This window comes from Microcaecilia unicolor, chromosome 10, assembly GCF_901765095.1.
Source record: "Microcaecilia unicolor chromosome 10, aMicUni1.1, whole genome shotgun sequence".
NCBI lineage: Eukaryota > Metazoa > Chordata > Amphibia > Gymnophiona > Siphonopidae > Microcaecilia > Microcaecilia unicolor.
The window spans coordinates 16,079,792-16,099,425 of NC_044040.1; the positions used below are offsets into that span (position 1 = coordinate 16,079,792).

A 19,634-nucleotide genomic window follows, 5' to 3' on the forward strand; every position below is an offset into this window, starting at 1 on the left:
TGTTTGGCCTGTTTCAAGAGTGAGATTTTCTTTATTGAAGATGGAATTTGGATTGTGAGTGTCTGGATATAGTAGCGATTTTTGGATATAGCAGTGATTTTGGTTACAGCGAGTTTTTCATGGTATGGTGGCCTGCTGCTTGAATTTAGTTTTATCTTGAAGATACCCATACCTAATATTAGATTGCTAGAAGAGATTCTTTAGTCTGAGTAGGAACTTTCATTCTGAGGATTCTTCAAGCAACGGTATTTTTGATATGTCTTTATGGTTTCACGCTCATGATTTTTAATGGATTTAGTGCGGACATTTATTTCTAGACATGTTTTTCAAGCACTTTTTTCACTTTATAGAGAGTTTTTGATTATTTGATCACCTATGGTATTTTGGTTGTGTCTTCATAACACCTTTGTAACAGCTGAAGCATTCAAGAGCTCCTCAATCAGATAAGTGGCATTTACTTACATATATATAAATTTAAGAACTGTAGGTGTCCTTTTACTAAGATGTGCTGAAAAATCGCCTGTGCTGGTGTAGAAGCGTTTATTGGAAGTGCGCAGGTCCATTTTTCAGCGCACCTGCAAAAAAGGCCTTTTTGTTTTTGGCCGAAAATGGACATGCGACAAAATTAAAATTGGCGCGTGCATATTTTGGGTCTGAGATCTTACCACCACCCATTGACTTAGTGGTAAGGTCTCTCGTATTAACTTAGGTGGTAATCGTCAGTGCACGTACTCCGCTGATTACCGCCTGGTTAGCACCATGCACCGGAAATTTTCTGGTGCGCGTAGTGGACACGCATAAAAAATGAAATTACCACCCGGGCTACGTGGTAGCCAGGTGGTAGTTCCGAATTGGCGTATGTTGGGCGCGCATAGGCGCCTACATTGCTTAGTAACAGGGCCCCATAGTTGGTGCAATGAATGAATGAGGGGTTTCCAGCTTCTCAAGCGCTTATGAACTATGTCAGCTGAGACCACCGTTGAAAACTGAGCACCTATATTTTACAGAACTGTTAAACATTAGTATTTTGTATGATATTTAGGACATGCTTTATATTGCACACATCCTATATAATAATTTCTCACCTCCAATGTTCTGTGCGTCTTGCTGCCTGTGTCCGTGGCTTCTTCAGAGTTGGTCTGCTAGGCTCCGTAGCACAGGCTGACGTCACATAGAACGCCAGCCGGAGGAGGAGGGGCGAAAGGGGCAGGGCACAGGGGCGGAGGCAGAGCTTGAAAGAGAAACAGAAGCGTTGAGGGGTGGAGTAGCCGAGAGCGTCGCGACCAATGTGGCAGGGAAAGAAAGGTCGGAGTCCTCCTTGGGCGTGAGCGGAGGGGGCAGAGCCATGGAGCGCGTGCTGCTGTGCCGAGCCGGCGTGCAGGTGCGCTCGTGCGTTTCTGCGCGGGGGAGGGGGGACCTCAGGAGTCGGAGCGGCGCTGCAGAGGAGGAAAGCAGGCAACGGCCGCGGCTGCCCCTCCAGGCCCCATGGGAGGGTGTGTGGGCAGCCGCCACGACTCCTTGGGAGGGAGGGACCCTGAAAGTCGGAGGGAGGGAGGGACCCTGAAACTCGGAGGGAGGGGAGGGGGGACCCTGAAACTGGGAGGGAGGGAGGAAGGGGGGGACCCTGAAAGTCGGAGGGAGGGGACGACCCTGAAAATCGGAGGGAGGAAGGGAACAACCCTGAAAGTCAGAGGGAAGGAGGGAGGGAACAACCCTGGAACTGGGAGGGAGGGGGGCCCCTGGCACACACTCTCATTCTCACACACACACTCGCACACAGTCTCACTCTCTGTCACACACACTTGCACATTCACTCACTCTCTCTCACAGAGTCACTCTCACACACACTCTCTCAAACATACACACTCTGAGGAAAACCTTGCTAGCGCCCGTTTCATTTGTGTCAGAAAAGAGCCTTTTTTTTACTAGTATATATATATTTTTGTCTTTTAATGACATAGTCTCTTCATTCATCTCTAGATGTAGTATGATTAAACGACAGCCAATGCTGTACTAAAGGTGCTTGAACCTTTTCAGTGGTGATTCTAGATTTATGTTCAGCCAATCTTATATTCAATGGGCGACTACTGCGACCCTCATACACCAGATTAAAAGGACATGTTATAACATATATAGTACATTCTTACTGGTGCATGTGGTGTCATAATAAGATGTAACAGAAAATTTAGTCTGAGGATCCTGCCATACTGAACCTCTCGCTGACGCTTAACACCATTGGCAACGTCCACAACTTGAATGTGAGCAAGCCTGAGTTTCTACCAACCTTTTTCCATATCTCTGTCCCCCTAAAAGCTCACCTATGGTTATACCCCATTTTTTATTCTGGCATATTATTGTAATGCAGAAAATAGCCTAACAAGCTCACTGGCATTTTTTTTTAGACAAAAACATAATTACATTAAGCTCTAATTAATATGCAACCAGACAATAGGAAATATAGTTACAAAAGTTTCAAAGTAATTGTGTGGTTCAGGCTGCGGTCCTGACATAGCTGGGGGCTATAAGATGTCCAATAGCCTTTTCTAAGTGGGTGTCTGATGCTCTCCCGTCCTTTTCCTCCATTTGTTTCATCACTAGGTTGTGCATCTGAGTGTTGCTTTTGCTGTGTTTGCATTGCTCCTTTTATCCTTGTATTAGATTTTTGGGGGTATATAGTGTTTGCTTGTCCCCCCCTTTTTTTCCTTGTATATAATGTAAAAAACAGTGGCAGGGAAAAAAGTGGGTTACTATGTTGTAAGGTAGGAATTCAAGGCTGTTCTCACATTGGCAAAGGTGTGAAGGCAAGGGTGAGATAGGGAATGGCTATAAGGAAGATAGGTTCATGGGAGGCTACCGTGGAAAGGGCAGTGTGAAGGGGATGTTTTTAGAAGCTGGTGGCAGAAAAAATAAATGACTTGTTTCGGTCAGGTACCTTTTGAGAAGTGTCATGTATGTGTGAAAAGCTGTAGTTCATGGAGAGAGAAGTAGTAAATTTCAAACAAATTGGAGAAAATATTTCTTCACTTAATGTATAATTCAACTGTGGAATTCATTTCCAGAGAATGTGGCAAAAGCAGTTAACTTGGCAGGGTTTAAAAATGTTTTGGACAAGTTCCTACAAGAAGAATCCATAATCCATTATTAAGATGGACTTGGTAAAATCCACTGCTTATTTCTAGGATAAGCAGCAGAAAATCTGGTTTACTTTTTTGGGATCTTGCCAGGTACTTGTGACCTGGATTGGCCACTGTTGAAAACAGGATACTCGGCTTGATGGGCCTTCAGTCTTTCCCAGTATGACATCGCTTATGACATTTCCTAGAGAGGAAGCCGTTTTGTAACGGTGGTTCCTTAGCACTGCTGACAAGGCTAGTGGTGAGTTTACACATTGTCATTGACATGCATATTGTCATTACGTTGCAAATTTTGTTTTTAAATTCTTGTCATTAAAAAAAAAAAAAAAAAAGAAAGAAGATGGTAAATTGGTAAATTAGTACCAGCCAGATTTTTGCTGCATAGTGTGACATAGTGCAGTTAGAGGAGGAGCATGCAGATTGATAAAGCAGTGCTGCTTAGCCTCCCCCCCCCCCAGGCTTTTTTTTAAAGCTACAGTTAAAAAAGAGGAAATAAGATACTGTAATCCCTGGTATTGGAGAGTCAGCATTATCCCCAGAAATTCAATGCTGGGCCATGTCTGGACTCCTGCATGGAATTTCCAGGTTTATGAAGCTGGCAAAAACATACTACTACTACTACTATTTAGCATTTCTATAGCGCTACAAGGCGTACGCAGCGCTGCACAAACATAGAAGAAAGACAGTCCCTGCTCAAAGAGCTTACAATCTAATAGACAAGAAATAAAGTAAGCAAATCAAATCAATGAATGTGTACAGGAAGGAGGAGAGGAGGGTAGGTGGAGGCTCAGTCCACCAATAAGAGCCAACCTCATCAGTGATGTCACAGTGGCTTGATTGCCTGATACTTGGCTCACTTCTGATATTGTGATGTCATAAGGGAAAGGGGGAAAGGGAAATGGGACTTGATATACCGTCTTTCTGAGGTTTTTGCAACTACATTCAAAGCGGTTTACATATATTCAGGTATTATTTTGTACCAGGGGCAATGGAGGGTTTAGTGACTTACCCAGAGTCACAAGGAGCTGCACTGCACTAACCAATAGGCTACTCCTCTACTACTACTACTAGTACTATTTAGCATTTCTATAGCGCTACAAGGCGTACGCAGTGCTGCACAAACATAGAAGAAAGACAGTCCCTGCTCAAAGAGCTTACAATCTAATAGACAAAAAAATAAAGTAATCAAATCAATTAATGTGAACGGGAAGGAAGAGAGGAGGGTAGGTGGAGGCGAGTGGTTACAAGTGGTTACGAGTCAAAAGCAATGTTAAAGAGGTGGGCTTTCAGTCTAGATTTAAAGGTAGCCAAGGATGGGGCAAGACGTAGGGGCTCAGGAAGTTTATTCCAGGCGTAGGGTGCAGCGAGACAGAAGGCGCGAAGGCTGGAGTTGGCAGTAGTGGAGAAGGGAACAGATAAGAAGGATTTATCCATGGAGCGGAGTGCACGGGAAGGGGTGTAGGGATGGACGAGTGTGGAGAGATACTGGGGAGCAGCAGAGTGAGTACATTTATAGGTTAGTAGAAGAAGTTTGAACAGGATGCGAAAACGGATAGGGAGCCAGTGAAGGGTCTTGAGGAGAGGGGTAGTATGAGTAAAGCGACCCTGGCGGAAGACGAGACGGGCAGCAGAGTTTTGAACCGACGGGAGAGGTGACTAAGTGGGAGGCCAGCAAGAAGCAGATTGCAGTAGTCTAAACGAGAGGTGACAAGGGTGTGGATGAGGGTTTTGGTAGAGTGCTCGGAAAGAAAGGGGCGGATTTTACGGATGTTGTAAAGAAAGAAACGACAGGTCTTTGTAATCTGCTGGATATGAGCAGAGAAGGTTAAGCGTGATATTCAGCGCTTAACCGGCTATGTTGAGCCACATACTGAGATTTATGTGGCCCCGTTTATGTAGTTGCCTAGGCCGGTTAAGTGTTGAATAGCGGCACTGAACTGGCCAAGTGCTTGATCCGATCTTTGAACGCCCCCCTTCCCCCCAATAGCTGGCTTTGGGCGCTAAGCAAACATTTTCAGCAGCATTAACCTGATAAGTGCCTCTGAAGATGACTGGTTGGTCCTGAACAAGTGACAAGTGAGTTAACTGGCCAACAGCCGTTTCTGGCTGATTAAATCGCATTGAATATTGACCCCTTAGACATACATGTGAACCTTTCTTTAAATAAGTCACCTTACTTTCTAACTCATCTTACTCTCTTACCTGTCTATATGTTCCATCTTTGCTTGTACCCTACACTGTCAATTAAAATGTTCTATTAGGTATTGTGTCGACATTGTAAGTAGTATACTATGCCATACTTTGTATTGTTTGTTTATTGTTGCTTATGTTTGATATATTCTTACTGTACACTGCCTTGAGTGAATTCCTTTTAAAAAGACAGTAAATAAATCCTAATAAATAAATACAGCTGTATGTCTAGATGTTATGCATCTGGCTGAATACTGACCACCTCATTTTTTCCTTCTGCCCTTTTTTCTTCATTGCTAGAATACTGGTTCTCCTACTTGTATATCAAGGACCCCGTTCTAAAAATATGAATAGAAATCAAACAAAATAAAACATGGACAAGAAAATAAGATGATACTTTTTTTTACTGGACATAACTTAATACATTTCTTGATTAGCTTTCGAAGGTTGCCCTTCTTCCTCAGATCGGAAATAAGCAAATGTGCTAGCTGACAGTGTATATAAGTGAAAACCTTCAAGCATTACTATGACAGTAAAATAGATACTATTGGAGATTCTACATGGAATGTTGCTACTATTGGAGATTCTACATGGAATGTTGCTATTCCACTAGCAACATTCCATGTAGAAGCCTGCGCGGCCACATTGGTGATCTACAAGGGCCGACTTCTACATGGAATGTTGCTAGTGGAATAGCAACATTCCATGTAGAATCTATAGAAATCAAACAAAATAAAACATGGAAAAGAAAATAAGATGATACCTTTGTTATTGGACATAACTTAATACATTTCTTGATTAGCTTTCGAAGGTTGCCCTTCTTCCTCAGATCGGAAATAAGCAAATGTGCTAGCTGACAGTGTATATAAGTGAAAACATTCAAGCATTACTATGACAGTAAAATAGATACTATTGGAGATTCTACATGGAATGTTGCTACTATTGGAGATTCTACATGGAATGTTGCTATTCCACTAGCAACATTCCATGTAGAAGCCTGCGCGGCCACATTGGTGATCTACAAGGGCCGACTTCTACATGGAATGTTGCTAGTGGAATAGCAACATTCCATGTAGAATCTATAGAAATCAAACAAAATAAAACATGGAAAAGAAAATAAGATGATACCTTTGTTATTGGACATAACTTAATACATTTCTTGATTAGCTTTCGAAGGTTGCCCTTCTTCCTCAGATCGGAAATAAGCAAATGTGCTAGCTGACAGTGTATATAAGTGAAAACATTCAAGCATTACTATGACAGTAAAATAGATACTATTGGAGATTCTACATGGAATGTTGCTACTATTGGAGATTCTACATGGAATGTTGCTAGTGTCCAACATTCCATGTAGAAGCCTGCGCGGCCACATTGGTGATCTACAAGGGCCGACTTCTACATGGAATGTTGCTAGTGGAATAGCAACATTCCATGTAGAATCTATAGAAATCAAACAAAATAAAACATGGAAAAGAAAATAAGATGATACCTTTTTTATTGGACATAACTTAATACATTTCTTGATTAGCTTTCAAAGGTTGCCCTTCTTCCTCAGATCGGAAATAAGCAAGTGTGCTAGCTGACAGTGTATATAAGTGAAAACATTCAAGCATTACTATGACAGTCTGACAGGGTGGGAGGATGGGGGTGGGTCGGAGGTATGCATGGGGACATCAAAGCATATCATTGATATTCTAACAGGATGGGTGTTTTCACTTATATACACTGTCAGCTAGCACATTTGCTTATTTCCGATCTGACGAAGAAGGGCAACCTTCGAAAGCTAATCAAGAAATGTATTAAGTTATGTCCAATAAAAAAGGTATCATCTTATTTTCTTTTCCATGTTTTATTTTGTTTGATTTCTATTGAGAACCTTAAGAGTGGACTAACACGGCTACCACACTCCTCTACTTAAAAATATGAACAAATGATGGAACCCAGAACAAAAGAGAGTGATTTCATAATCATAAATGGAGTAGGATATTTTTGTGGGTTTTATATGTCACATGTCTAAAATCATCCTGTACTTCTGCTTCTTATACTTTGATTTTTCTTTTTCTGTCCATGATAATGTTTCGTTTTGATACTCATTTGCAAATTTGAGATTAGCTAGTAGGAAACTCTGCCCTTAAATGCAATTAGCAGTATTTCTGATGGTTTTCTACTTTAATGCTGGATTCTTGGTGTCTTTCTTTGCAGTTTGCTTGTGAAAGAAGTCTCCACTCTTCCTCTTCTTGATGTCACAAACTTGTCAACTCCTCGTAAGTTCCTGGACACTTCCCAGTTCAGTACTCCGGGCAACTCCAGTGGTACGTGTCTGAGAAAGTTTGTTGTTTCTATTTGCTATCGATCTGCATTTCATAGAGATATGTGCTGGTTGTCGTCTTCTTTATAGCAAGAGAGAGGTGTGGTAGCCGTGTTAGTCCACTCTTAAAGGTTATCAATAGAAATCAAACAAAATAAAACATGGAAAAGAAAATAAGATGATACCTTTTTTATTGGACATAACAATACGTTTCTTGATTAGCTTTCGAAGGTTGCCCTTCTTTGTCAGATCTTCGTCTAACTCATTATAAACCATAAAGTTGTATTTCTCTGTTTATTTCTCTGTTTATCACCCTCCTCTCACCTACCAACACCCATCCTGTTAGAATATCAATGAAATGCTTTGATGTCCCCATGTATACCCCCACCCTCCCACTCTGTCAGACTGTCAAAGTAATGCTTTGATGTTTCTCTCATATATACTATCTGCTACCACATTTGCTTATTTCCGATCTGACGAAGAAGGGCAACCTTCGAAAGCTAATCAAGAAATGTATTAAGTTATGTCCAATAAAAAAGGTATCATCTTATTTTCTTTTCCATGTTTTGTTTTGTTTGATTTCTATTGATAACCTAGCAAGAGAGAGAATTTGTCTAATTTAAATTCAGATTTTGGCGTGAAAACATGTCACTATTTATTGAATTCCTCGAGTCATTAAAAAAAAAAAAAAACTTGAGAGGTTAAAATAACAATATTTAAGGACTGTTCTGAAAAAGAATTAGGAGCTAAATGTTCAGCTGGTGATGATGAGCGTTTTGCTGACCGCTGTTAGCTTTATCCCCAGAAATTCAGTGCCAGTTCATGTCCAGGCTTGATAATGAATTTCCAGGTATAAGGGGTCAGTGAAAACATAGCTGGTTAACAGCGATATTCACTATTTAATTGGCTATGGAGAACCACATAAAAATAGGACTGTGTTTTACGCAGTTCTATTTACGCGGTTATGATGGGCAGTTAAGTACTGAATATTGGCACTTAACTGTACCTCTGTACCTCTCCACTCTTATCTCTCCTTACACTCTTCCCCATGAACTCTGGTCATTGGGTAAATCTCTCTTATCTGATCCCTTCTCCTCCACCGCTAACTCCAGACTCCGTTCCTTTTATCTTGCTGCACCATATGCCTGGAATAGACTCCCTGAGCCGGTACGTCCAGCTCCATCTCTGGCCGTCTTCAAATCTAGGCTAAAAGCTCATCTTTTTGAGGCAGCTTTTAACTCCTAACCCCTGTTCACCTGTTCAGTATCCATGTCTGTTTTATAATTCCCACCTTGAGTAATTCCCTTAGCCCTTATTTGTCCTGTTTGTCCTAATTAGATTGTAAGCTCAGTCGAGCAGGGACTGTCTCTTCATGTCCAGTGTACAGCGCTGCGTGTGTCTAGTAGTGCTATAGAAATGATTAATAGTAGTAGTAACTGGCCAAGTGCTGATTGTGCCCGCAGAATACCCCGAAATAATCAGTTTTGCATTGGGCACTAACCAGTTAAGTGGTGTTGAATATTATTATTATTTGCTGCATTTGTATCCCACATTTTCCCACCTCTTTGCAGGCTCAATGTGGCTTACATTATGCCGCAATGGCGATCGCCATTAACGGAATGAGAAGTTCAGATTATTGATATAATTAAGGTACATAAAAAAATAACAGAAAAATAGGGAGTAAATAAATAAACAATTCATATCAGGCATATGAGATCAAGGACAAGTTATAACATACAATAATAATAACGTGAGTAAGGTAACCTAATAATAAGAGTTCGATAATGGTTTGTTTTGGTGTAGTTTTGAAATTGTCTTTTAAGAAGGATTCATTTCATAAGTCTTTTTAAACAGGTTAGTCTTCAACAGCTTCCCCAGACAGGTGGTTTAAACAGCCAGGAGCCTTTCCTGGCTGTTTAAATTCTAAGTATCAGGCCCCATGTTTCTTAAAGGACTCTACCTTGTCTTGCTTTTCTAGTTCTGTATGTGCTCCACTGAAGGGAATATGAACCTTAAGGAGGGGTGCCAACTTTTTGACGCAGAAAATTCCGGCACCGGTCCCGCTTCCGCTCCATGTTCCTCCCTTGTTCTACCCTGATACCCCGCCCAAAGTCCTTTGCCACACCTACTGTTGGACCTTTCCCCCACTCTGCCCCACTACAACCAACTGTTTGCAGTATGATTGCCCTGTCAGTAGAAAAGAAATGACACAGGTACAAACCCTGTCTGAAGTTATGACAGACTAGAATTATATTAAAGTTTTGATGCCCTCTCACTAATGCCAACACACAATTCTTCCACTGCAAAGTACTGTGCAAAAATAAACTAAGAACTTTACCGTGCCATAACAGCACTAACTCCCAGGACTCAAAGGGCAACAATTTTATCCATGGAAAAGCAGTATTGTAAATATGATTATACCGGGCCCTAAAACACCAGTACACCCTCTAGTGAGAACATAGAACGAATGGGACTGCTACAGATCTCTGCACAGAAACTGCATGCTAGCAGAATACCGTACCTTGGTCACATACGCAAAACACAGGAGACCCTCCGCAAATATGAAACAAGGGATCACAGATCAATACGAGATAGAAAGGCTTGAAACTGTAAACCTGAAGAAGTCAGACTTGTATATACAGCAATACTGAAGAAATAGAAACTAAAACGCAAGATATCAGAGATGCACATTTCCTAAAGCTGACGGGTTCCAATTAATAAATTCAAAATAAAATAGTCTTTTCTACCAACTTGGTTTCTTCTTTTCAATTTATTCCTATCTTTCCAGGGTCTCCTGTCTATTTGACATTTTTTTTCTCTCCATGTCCCATTCTTATCCTCTTCCCCTGTTCAGCATTTGCCCTTTTAATGTCGTCTATATTCAGCGTCACCCTTCTTGTGTCCCTATTCAACCATTTTTCCAGCGTTGCCCCTCTTTTTGTTCCTGTCCCTATGCTTATTCCATACCCAGCATCTCTTCTCTGTGCCATGTCCCTCCCCTTTCTCTCACACCCACCTCAAATCCAACATCTCTCCCACTCTCTTCCCTGCCCTCCTCTCATGGTTTGGCATGTCTTCCTCTCTCCCTCTGTGGGTTCAGTGTTTATCTGTTCCACCACCCTCAAGTGAGGAGTGCAAAAAGCACTACTTAGTATTTTATAAAGGCAACATAGCAGCTTTGTGCCTCTTTGGTCCAGTCCCAGCACACAATTGCCTGTTCTGAAGTGGATGTAAATGTGTGTGTGTGTCCATTATGTGAGTAATCGTGTATTTTATAAAAAGTGCAGGTACATCGCACTCCACCCCTGTTCCACCCAGCTACGCCTCTGGGAATGCTTACACACAATGCACATATAAACAGGCACTGCCTTGTCACCGCGTGTACTTCTGTGCATGTATGCTGCAGGGCAGTTTTATACAAGGTCTTTTCTGCATGTAAAAAAGCCTCGTTGTGTGCAAAAACCTTTATGAAATTAGTCCCTGCATGTCTAGATTCTGGTCTAAGAGGGTAAAAGAGCGAAATACGAAAGCGCCAAACCCCTCAGAGAGAAATTACACTGGCTCTCACTAAAAGATCGAATTGCATTCAAAATTTGTACCCTGGTTCATAAAATTATTCATGGCGAGGCCTCGATATATATATGCTAGACCTCATAGATCTACCAGCAAGGAACACAAAAAGTTCCACATTCTTGAACCTCCACTACCCCAATTGTAAAGGACTTAAATATAAATTAATATATGCATCTAGCTTCTCCTACGTCTGCACGCAACTTTGGAACGCACTAACGAATGACATAAAAACAACGCACGATCTGGCAGCCTTCTGGAAATTACTAAAGACTAACCTGTTCAAAGAGACGTCAAAAAGATCCTTCATAAAAGACCTGACATCAAAACTGTACCAGAATAAGTTAACATTGAACTATTTTTATTTGGTTTCTTTAATCACATTGTCATTACTGAACGTTATACATTACCCTTTGATCTCAAATACCTGAAATGAATTGTATATCTATTTTCTTCTAATTTACTTTATATTTTTTCTATAATTTAATTATAATAATATTCTGTACTTCTCATTCCAGAAATGGCGATCGCCACTACGGCATAATGTAAGCCACATTGAGCCTGCAAAGAGGTGGGAAAATGTGGGATATAAATGCAGAAAATAAATAAATAATGTTATGTTACATGTGTGTTACCATGTATGTATGCAACTTAACACATTACCATTTGTAATTCTGTTACCCGGAAATGGCAACCGCCATTTCGGCAAATGTAAGCCACATTGAGCCTGCAAATTGCTGGGAAAATGTGGGGTACAAATGCTACAAATAAATAAATAAATACATAAATAACACCTATAGATTGCCCACAGGATTGGATCATTTATATCATGACTTTTCATTCATTCAACCAGGATCGCAGCTTGCTTTACAATGTTGCGATACTTGACAAATGCAAAAGCTATTACAGGATTGGCATTTTTACTGCACCAGTACCCAGACTGCAGGGAAGCTACCAAAATCTAGCAGAGATAAGGAAAAAATAACCAGTGTACCAACATTCATTACCCAGTTACAGGGCAAGTGACTAATTGGATATTACTAATTGGATCAACTTATAGCAGCAGCTTCAGAGAGCATTTTCCATCTCACAGATAGGCTGCAGAGAATACCTTCTCCTGCTTTAGACTTAGCCTGGCCTCAGAATGACATCCTATAGTATATCTCCTATCAAACTGAGCTCTCTTTTTCATCAAGCACTGCCATTTCCTCCCCTCACCCTCCCCACTGACAGTTTGAACTTCGTGGGTGTGGCTTGGATCTCTTTCAGGGAGAGAAAACTAACAACTTATAGCAGCAGCTTCAGAGAGCATTTTCCATCTCACAGATAGGCTGCAGAGAATACCTTCTCCTGCTTTAGACTTAGCCTGGCCTCAGAATGACATCCTATAGTATATCTCCTATCAAACTGAGCTCTCTTTTTCATCAAGCACTGCCATTTCCTCCCCTCACCCTCCCCACTGACAGTTTGAACTTCGTGGGTGTGGCTTGGATCTCTTTCAGGGAGAGAAAACTAACAACTTATAGCAGCAGCTTCAGAGAGCATTTTCCATCTCACAGATAGGCTGCAGAGAATACCTTCTCCTGCTTTAGACTTAGCCTGGCCTCAGAATGACATCCTATAGTATATCTCCTATCAAACTGAGCTCTCTTTTTCATCAAGCACTGCCATTTCCTCCCCTTTGAACTTTGTGGGTGTGGCTTGGATCTCTTTCAGGGAGAGAAAACTAACAACTTATAGCAGCAGCTTCAGAGAGCATTTTCCATCTCACAGATAGGCTGCAGAGAATACCTTCTCCTGCTTTAGACTTACCCCTCTACCCACCCACCCCTAGAGTGACATGTCTTATATAACCTCCCTATCAACCCACTCATTACTTTACCTCACCCATTTCTATTCTTCTATCACCTTCTCCCACTACTCCAACCAGAGTTACACCTAATCACACTGACCACCCTTCAACATCTTCTGTCCTTCTGTGACTGTTCTCTTGTGCTTGACTGCTTAAATATTTTAAATTTAAATGCTTTACTTTTTGTCTATTAGATTGTAAGCTCTTTGAGCAGGGACTGTCTTTCTTCTGTGTTTGTACAGCGCTGCGTACACTTTGTAGCGCTCTAGAAATGTTAAATAGTAGTAGTATTACGCTCCAACTTCTTATGACTGACTAACCCCACCTCCCTTATTTTTATTTGGCTTTACCTCTGCAGAGTGGATCCCAGAATATGCCTTCGTATCCTTCTGTATTTTGTGTATATTGGCAATGTGCTTAAATGATCTTACCGTTAATAGCCTTATCAAAGAAGCAGAAGCAATTGCTGGTGCTCTTTCACACAGATTACCCAATTCTAATACAGCTCAAGGAAAAAGCAATTAAAGCAGCAATTTCTTGGTCTAAATGTTTAGTATCCCCAGTAAGTGGTTTTATTTGGCACTCTGCCCTTAAAGATTTCAAGTAACCAATTATGCCCAGGATGCTGCATACAGTTCATTTGTGGATCCTTAACGCACTGTCGTCATCACATCTTTTAGGAGTATATTAAAAAAAAAAAAAAAAGGACATTTGTAAAATTAGGCTTTTCTTTCATTTTGATTGGTGGTTAAGGCATAAAACGCAATGTCATATGTTTAAAAAGTGTCTTTATTTTAACATCAAGAAGAGATACAAGAAATGTTAGTACAGTATGTACTACTTCTACATATCACCCATTCAACAAGAGTGCCAAATTGTTTTTATACTAGACTTAAATTTCATCTCCATATTTCCCTTATCTTTCACCCTTTCCTTCCCCTTAACCAGGGCAGTTTGTAGTTATTCTATCGACACAATACGTATCAAAGAAGCAAACGAGCCAACGTTCGAGACTTTAATCATTCCATTTGGTAGACGTTTAGAGTATAGTCAAAAAAGAATTCATATTTTTGTTTAATTTTGTGTTTCAGGTGTCTATGTATTCCAAAACAGTTTCTGTATGCCTTGAAACATTCTTCATTTTCCAGTTGGCACCTCCTTAACCCCTATCCTTTCAATCATCACAAGCTGTATTAATTGACTTCTTCATTGGGCAACTGATGGTGCTTCCCCGATTCACCAGATGTATTAGAATACAGTTATGTGCTATCAAATAGTTTTTTCTTCAGAAACTCTTGAGTGCCTCTGAGCAGCCCAGAAACTCCCACCGTATTGTCAAGTAAGGACACATTAGTGGTCTTTGGAAATATAATATTGAGTAACTTGAGTGGAGGAGTAGCCTAATGGTTGGAAAATGGGCTGAGAACTAGGGAAGCCCAGTTTAAATACCACTGCAATTCCTTCTGACTTTGGACAAAACACTAACACTTCCCTTCACCTTCTGTCTCTGAACAAGTATCGTGTAACATATGTCCAAAAAGCCGTTGACCCTGCCAAAACGTGGCCTAATCCAACCCTTGTTGTCTCAACACTTTGGGCAACTGTCCATTCTTGTAAGATTAGCTTTAGAGGATCAGAGTACATAAGTACATAAGTACATAAGTAGTGCCATACTGGGAAAGACCAAAGGTCCATCTAGCCCAGCATCCTGTCACCGACAGTGGCCAATCCAGGTCAAGGGCACCTGGCACGCTCCCCAAACGTAAAAACATTCCAGACAAGTTATACCTAAAAATGAGGAATTTTTCCAGTCCATTTAATAGCGGTCTATGGACTTGTCCTTTAGGAATCTATCTAACCCCTTTTTAAACTCCGTCAAGCTAACCGCCCGTACCACGTTCTCCGGCAATGAATTCCAGAGTCTAATTACACGTTGGGTGAAGAAAAATTTTCTCCGATTCGTTTTAAATTTACCACACTGTAGCTTCAACTCATGCCCTCTAGTCCTAGTATTTTTGGATAGCGTGAACAGTCGCTTCACATCCACCCGATCCATTCCACTCATTATTTTATACACTTCTATCATATCTCCCCTCAGCCGTCTCTTCTCCAAGCTGAAAAGCCCTAGCCTTCTCAGCCTCTCTTCATAGGAAAGTCGTCCCATCCCCACTATCATTTTCGTCGCCCTTCGCTGTACCTTTTCCAATTCTACTATATCTTTTTTGAGATACGGAGACCAGTACTGAACACAATACTCCAGGTGCGGTCGCACCATGGAGCGATACAACGGCATTATAACATCCGCACACCTGGACTCCATACCCTTCTTAATAACACCCAACATTCTATTCGCTTTCCTAGCCGCAGCAGCACACTGAGCAGAAGGTTTCAGCGTATCATCGACGACGACACCCAGATCCCTTTCTTGATCCGTAACTCCTAATGGAGTATAATAGAAATAATGGAAATAGAGTAGTGCATTGTGAGTTTATTCCTGGTAGACTGGCACCGACATTGGTCTGTCATCTCATCTCCAGCAGGTACCGTATGGTCAAGACTGAGACAGAAAAGGAGCCAACAACATGAAATTTCCCCGTTCTGCCTTTTTATATTTGTGAAGTGTTTCTGTTGCATTTCCTTTTGGCATGAAAACACATTTTGTGAAACAAATGTCATTTAGAAAGCTAGAAATTATAGGTAGCTTTTTGAAGAGCTTTTTATAGGATTTGGGTTGTTAATTTTTATTAAAAAAATATTTTATTGGTAGTGCTTTTGTCTAAGTACTCAATAGAGAATTAATTCCTAACAAAGTGTGCATATTGAAACTAATTTAATTTTAATGGGAAATATTGATTTCATATACAATATACAGTAACAAGGGCAACTAGAAGTAATTTTACCATGTATAATGCAGGACTGAACCTAGCAATGGCTATAGTCATCAAACAGCATGGAATAAAAAGTCCAGGATCTGTCATGGATGAAATAGCAGGAATGAATAGTATAGTCGGGCGTTGGAGTGTACTAAAAGAATTGTGTTCAGTCATAATAATTATATTATCTGTGCACTGGCCTAGTGGTTAGAGCAGCAGGCTGTGAGCCAGAGAAGCCAGGGTTCAAATTTGAATTTTCCTACCTAAGTCCCTTGTGACCTTGAGCAAATCACTTTGTCTCATTGCCCTAATCACCAGCTTAGATTTATGAGTTTTCTCTCTGGGGGGAGGTTCCAACCTTAAGTGTGTCTTTGGAAAGGCAAGTCATTTTAAAATAGTATAGTGTATGAGGTAAAATTACAGGGGCCTTACCTCACATACAGGCTGATTCTCAGAACTCCTGCGGTAAAGCCAACAGCGCAGCTCTCATACCGCCGGAACAGTGCAGAAAAATAGCTCTCCAATGCTCAAAGGAAATGATATTGCGTTGTAAAACTGAAAGCAAGGGGGAGGAACGTGCTAGGCACATGAGCAGAAGAGTTTTGCGGTAAGAGCAGCTTTTGTGTGCAAAGCCAACCGTGAAGCACACATCGACACCGCTCTTCTGCGCCTTTAAATATAAACATTTCAAAACATTTTTTTAACTTGGAAGGCTTATATTTAAGCACAGAAAACAGTTGCCAATATGTGCTTTCACGTTTGGGTTTACTTGTACTCGCTCACATTTGTTTCTCACCGGCACTTATAGGCTTGCATGAACTTTCTTCCACTTACAAAAGAAATCAAAACTGGAAGATTTAAAAGTAGAAATCAAAAGAAATCCTTTCTTCAGACCTTCCACCAGCAACCCTAAGCTGGTGTTATTTTTCCAGCGCTTTTGGTTTGTTTGTGCGCTTTTTTTCTGAGCATTGGGAAGGCATAGCAAATGAAATCATTAACATATGTTTGACTATATTTAAATACAATTTTTCGGCCTTCTATGCGCACACGTTGTTTCTCACGCTAATGCCCTCAGCATGTTGTGCAGATTTATATATTCGCTATTCCTATGCTAATTGGCCTTACCGCCTTGGTAGGTTTTGAGAATTGGCTTGATAGTTTATAGGCTAATGTTGAGAGAAACAGCAGTCTGGTTGGTTATATTAATTTGGGATTTCCCCAGATTTTGTTAGGGTCAAGGTAAAATAAAGATTTGACATCTTAAATCTCTATAAAAAAAATAAAAAAATCTTCTAATAGCAGCATGAGGATGCTTAATGTTACTACTACTACTACTACTTATCATTTCTGTAGCGCTACTAGACATACACAGCGCTGTACACTTGAACATGAAGAGACAGTCCCTGCTCGACAGAGCTTACAATCTAGTTAGGACAGACAAACAGGACAAACAAGAGATAAGGGAATGTTAAAGTGAGGATGATAAAATAAGGGTTCTGAACAAGTGAACAAGGGTTAGGAGTTAAAAGCAGCTTCAAAAAGGTGGGCTTTTAGCTTAGATTTGAAGACGGTCAGAGATGGAGCTTGACGTACCGGCTCAGGAAGTCTATTCCAGGCATATGGTGTAGCAAGATAAAAGGAACGGAGTCTGGAGTTAGCGGTGGAGGAGAAGGGTGCATATAAGAGAGATTTACCCAGTGAACGGAGTTCCCGGGTAGGAATGTAGGGAGAGTTGAGAGTGGAGAGGTACTGAGAAGCTGCAGAGTGAATGCACTTATAGGTCAATAAGAGGAGTTTGAACTGTATGCGGAAACGGATAGGAAGCCAGTGAAGTGACTTGAGGAGAGGGCTAATATGAGCATAACGACCCTGGCAGAATATTAGTCGTGCAGCAGAATTTTGAACAGATTGAAGAGGAGAGAGATGGCTAAGTGGGAGACCTGTGAGAAGCAAGTTGCAATAGTCTAAGCGAGAGGTGATAAGATTGTGGGTGAGGGTTCTGGTAGTGTGCTCGGAAAGGAAAGGGCGAATTTTGCTGATATTATAGAGAAAGAAACGACAGGTTTTAGCAGTCTGCTGAATATGTGCAGAGAAGGAGAGGGAGGCTGCACTTTGACCCTACACTATTTTGGGGGGAAGTTGGGGTCTTTATGGCCTTTGTTCAGCTGGCTGTCATTTGTTTTCAATTTGGTCTACATGACCGCTTTCAAAAGAGAAGGAGCTGGCTTTCATTTCTAGGAAGGTTTTGATCTTTCTTTCTTTTTTTTTTGTACTTTTAGTGAGAGAAATAAGTCTGCAGGAGATCAAAGAGGATTTCGAGAGTGACCCTGAAGAGAACAGTGCTGTCTTCATGGGGATCCTTATCAAAGGACTGGCCAAGCTGAAAAAAATTCCCGAAACGGTGAAGGCCATCACGGAACGCTTGGAACAGGAACTCAAGCAGATCGTGAAGAGGTCCAGCACTCAAGTGGCAGACAATAGCTACCAGAGAGGGGAGAGTCTTTCCTTGGAAAACCAGCCCAGGTAGGCACAGCACAAATGAAAGCTACTGAATAGAAAGTAAACCAAATCCATATCTCTACTGATGTATGTCGCTGGAAAAATGACAGTGTCTGTACATCTGTTGCTGCTGTATAATTTCCAGCTCATGTTTGCTCAGCTTGAAAATTAAAGAATAAACATATTTTCATATCTTGGTACTGCAGAATCAGACTGGATCTTAAAAGCCTAACTTGTGCTTCTCCTATATCTTCTCAAAAACCTCGAAAACTCTCCAGCCATATAATTCCAAAAATCCTGTGCTATTAAAAAAACAAAACAAAAGAAAAAACCTCGTAATAATGGTAATTCTTATAAATATTTTTATTTTTTAGTATGGTAGTGAGTCATGCCCAATAAATAAAGCAACATCACTTAGGGCACCTTTTACAAGGTCTTACAGCAGAGGGTCCTATGGGAATTCTGAAATTAGTGTTCATTTTTATGGCAGAGGAGGCATCTGGGGGGGGGGGGGGGGGAGTGGAGTGTGTGCGTGGCAACACAGATCAGTTAGCACATGAGTCCTTACCACCTACAAAATAGGTGTTGGTAAATTCTCACATGCTAACTTGTTTTCTATTTAAATTTGCTCCTGTGTAGTTGAATTTCGCACAACTGTTAATCACTAGCTAATGGAACTGACATGATCAAATCTCCTTAACCCTGACACTTAAGTACAGGAAAACACAATCGGGTTGAACAATGCAGCTTTCCTGACCATTTACTTGTCATTTCGTGGTCCAGCGGTTTCTTTCCCCTCCTCTGGGCTTCCAATTTAGTTGACATCAGTCTCTACTGGGCTATTATACCGTGAACTTTTGTACACAGCTGCCTTGAATTCTCCCCCCCCCCCTCCTCCCATTTTTCTAACCTTTCCCCTTTCAATCGAGTCAGTCTTGGTGGCAGTCCTTGACCAGTGTCTAGAGATTTTACTCTTATCAAACCCTGGTTCATGTTCACTTTTATTCTGACCACTAGGTGTTGCAGTTGTGTGGTAGCTGAGGTGCCCACATCCCTTTTGCAGCATACCCAGGCCTTACCAGTCTGTACAACAGAAGCTGAGATCAGGAATTGAACACAAGTCTGTTGCATGGCATTGCACAGCACTGACACAGAACATCAGACTGACACTACTAATTATTAATTGGAGGTTAATAAACGATTAATTC

General features: G+C 41.0%; 1 protein-coding gene across 1 annotated transcript in view; it reads left to right on the plus strand.

Annotated features, from left to right (window-relative positions):
* Window positions 1-19,634, plus strand: part of EXOC4 (exocyst complex component 4) — a 635,584-nt gene that overhangs the window by 62,285 nt on the left and 553,665 nt on the right. The window contains exons 5-6 of the mRNA XM_030216046.1: window positions 7,527-7,636; window positions 18,207-18,450. Coding sequence (XP_030071906.1) covers window positions 7,527-7,636; window positions 18,207-18,450 — 354 coding nt within the window. The remainder of the gene's footprint in view (window positions 1-7,526; window positions 7,637-18,206; window positions 18,451-19,634) is intronic.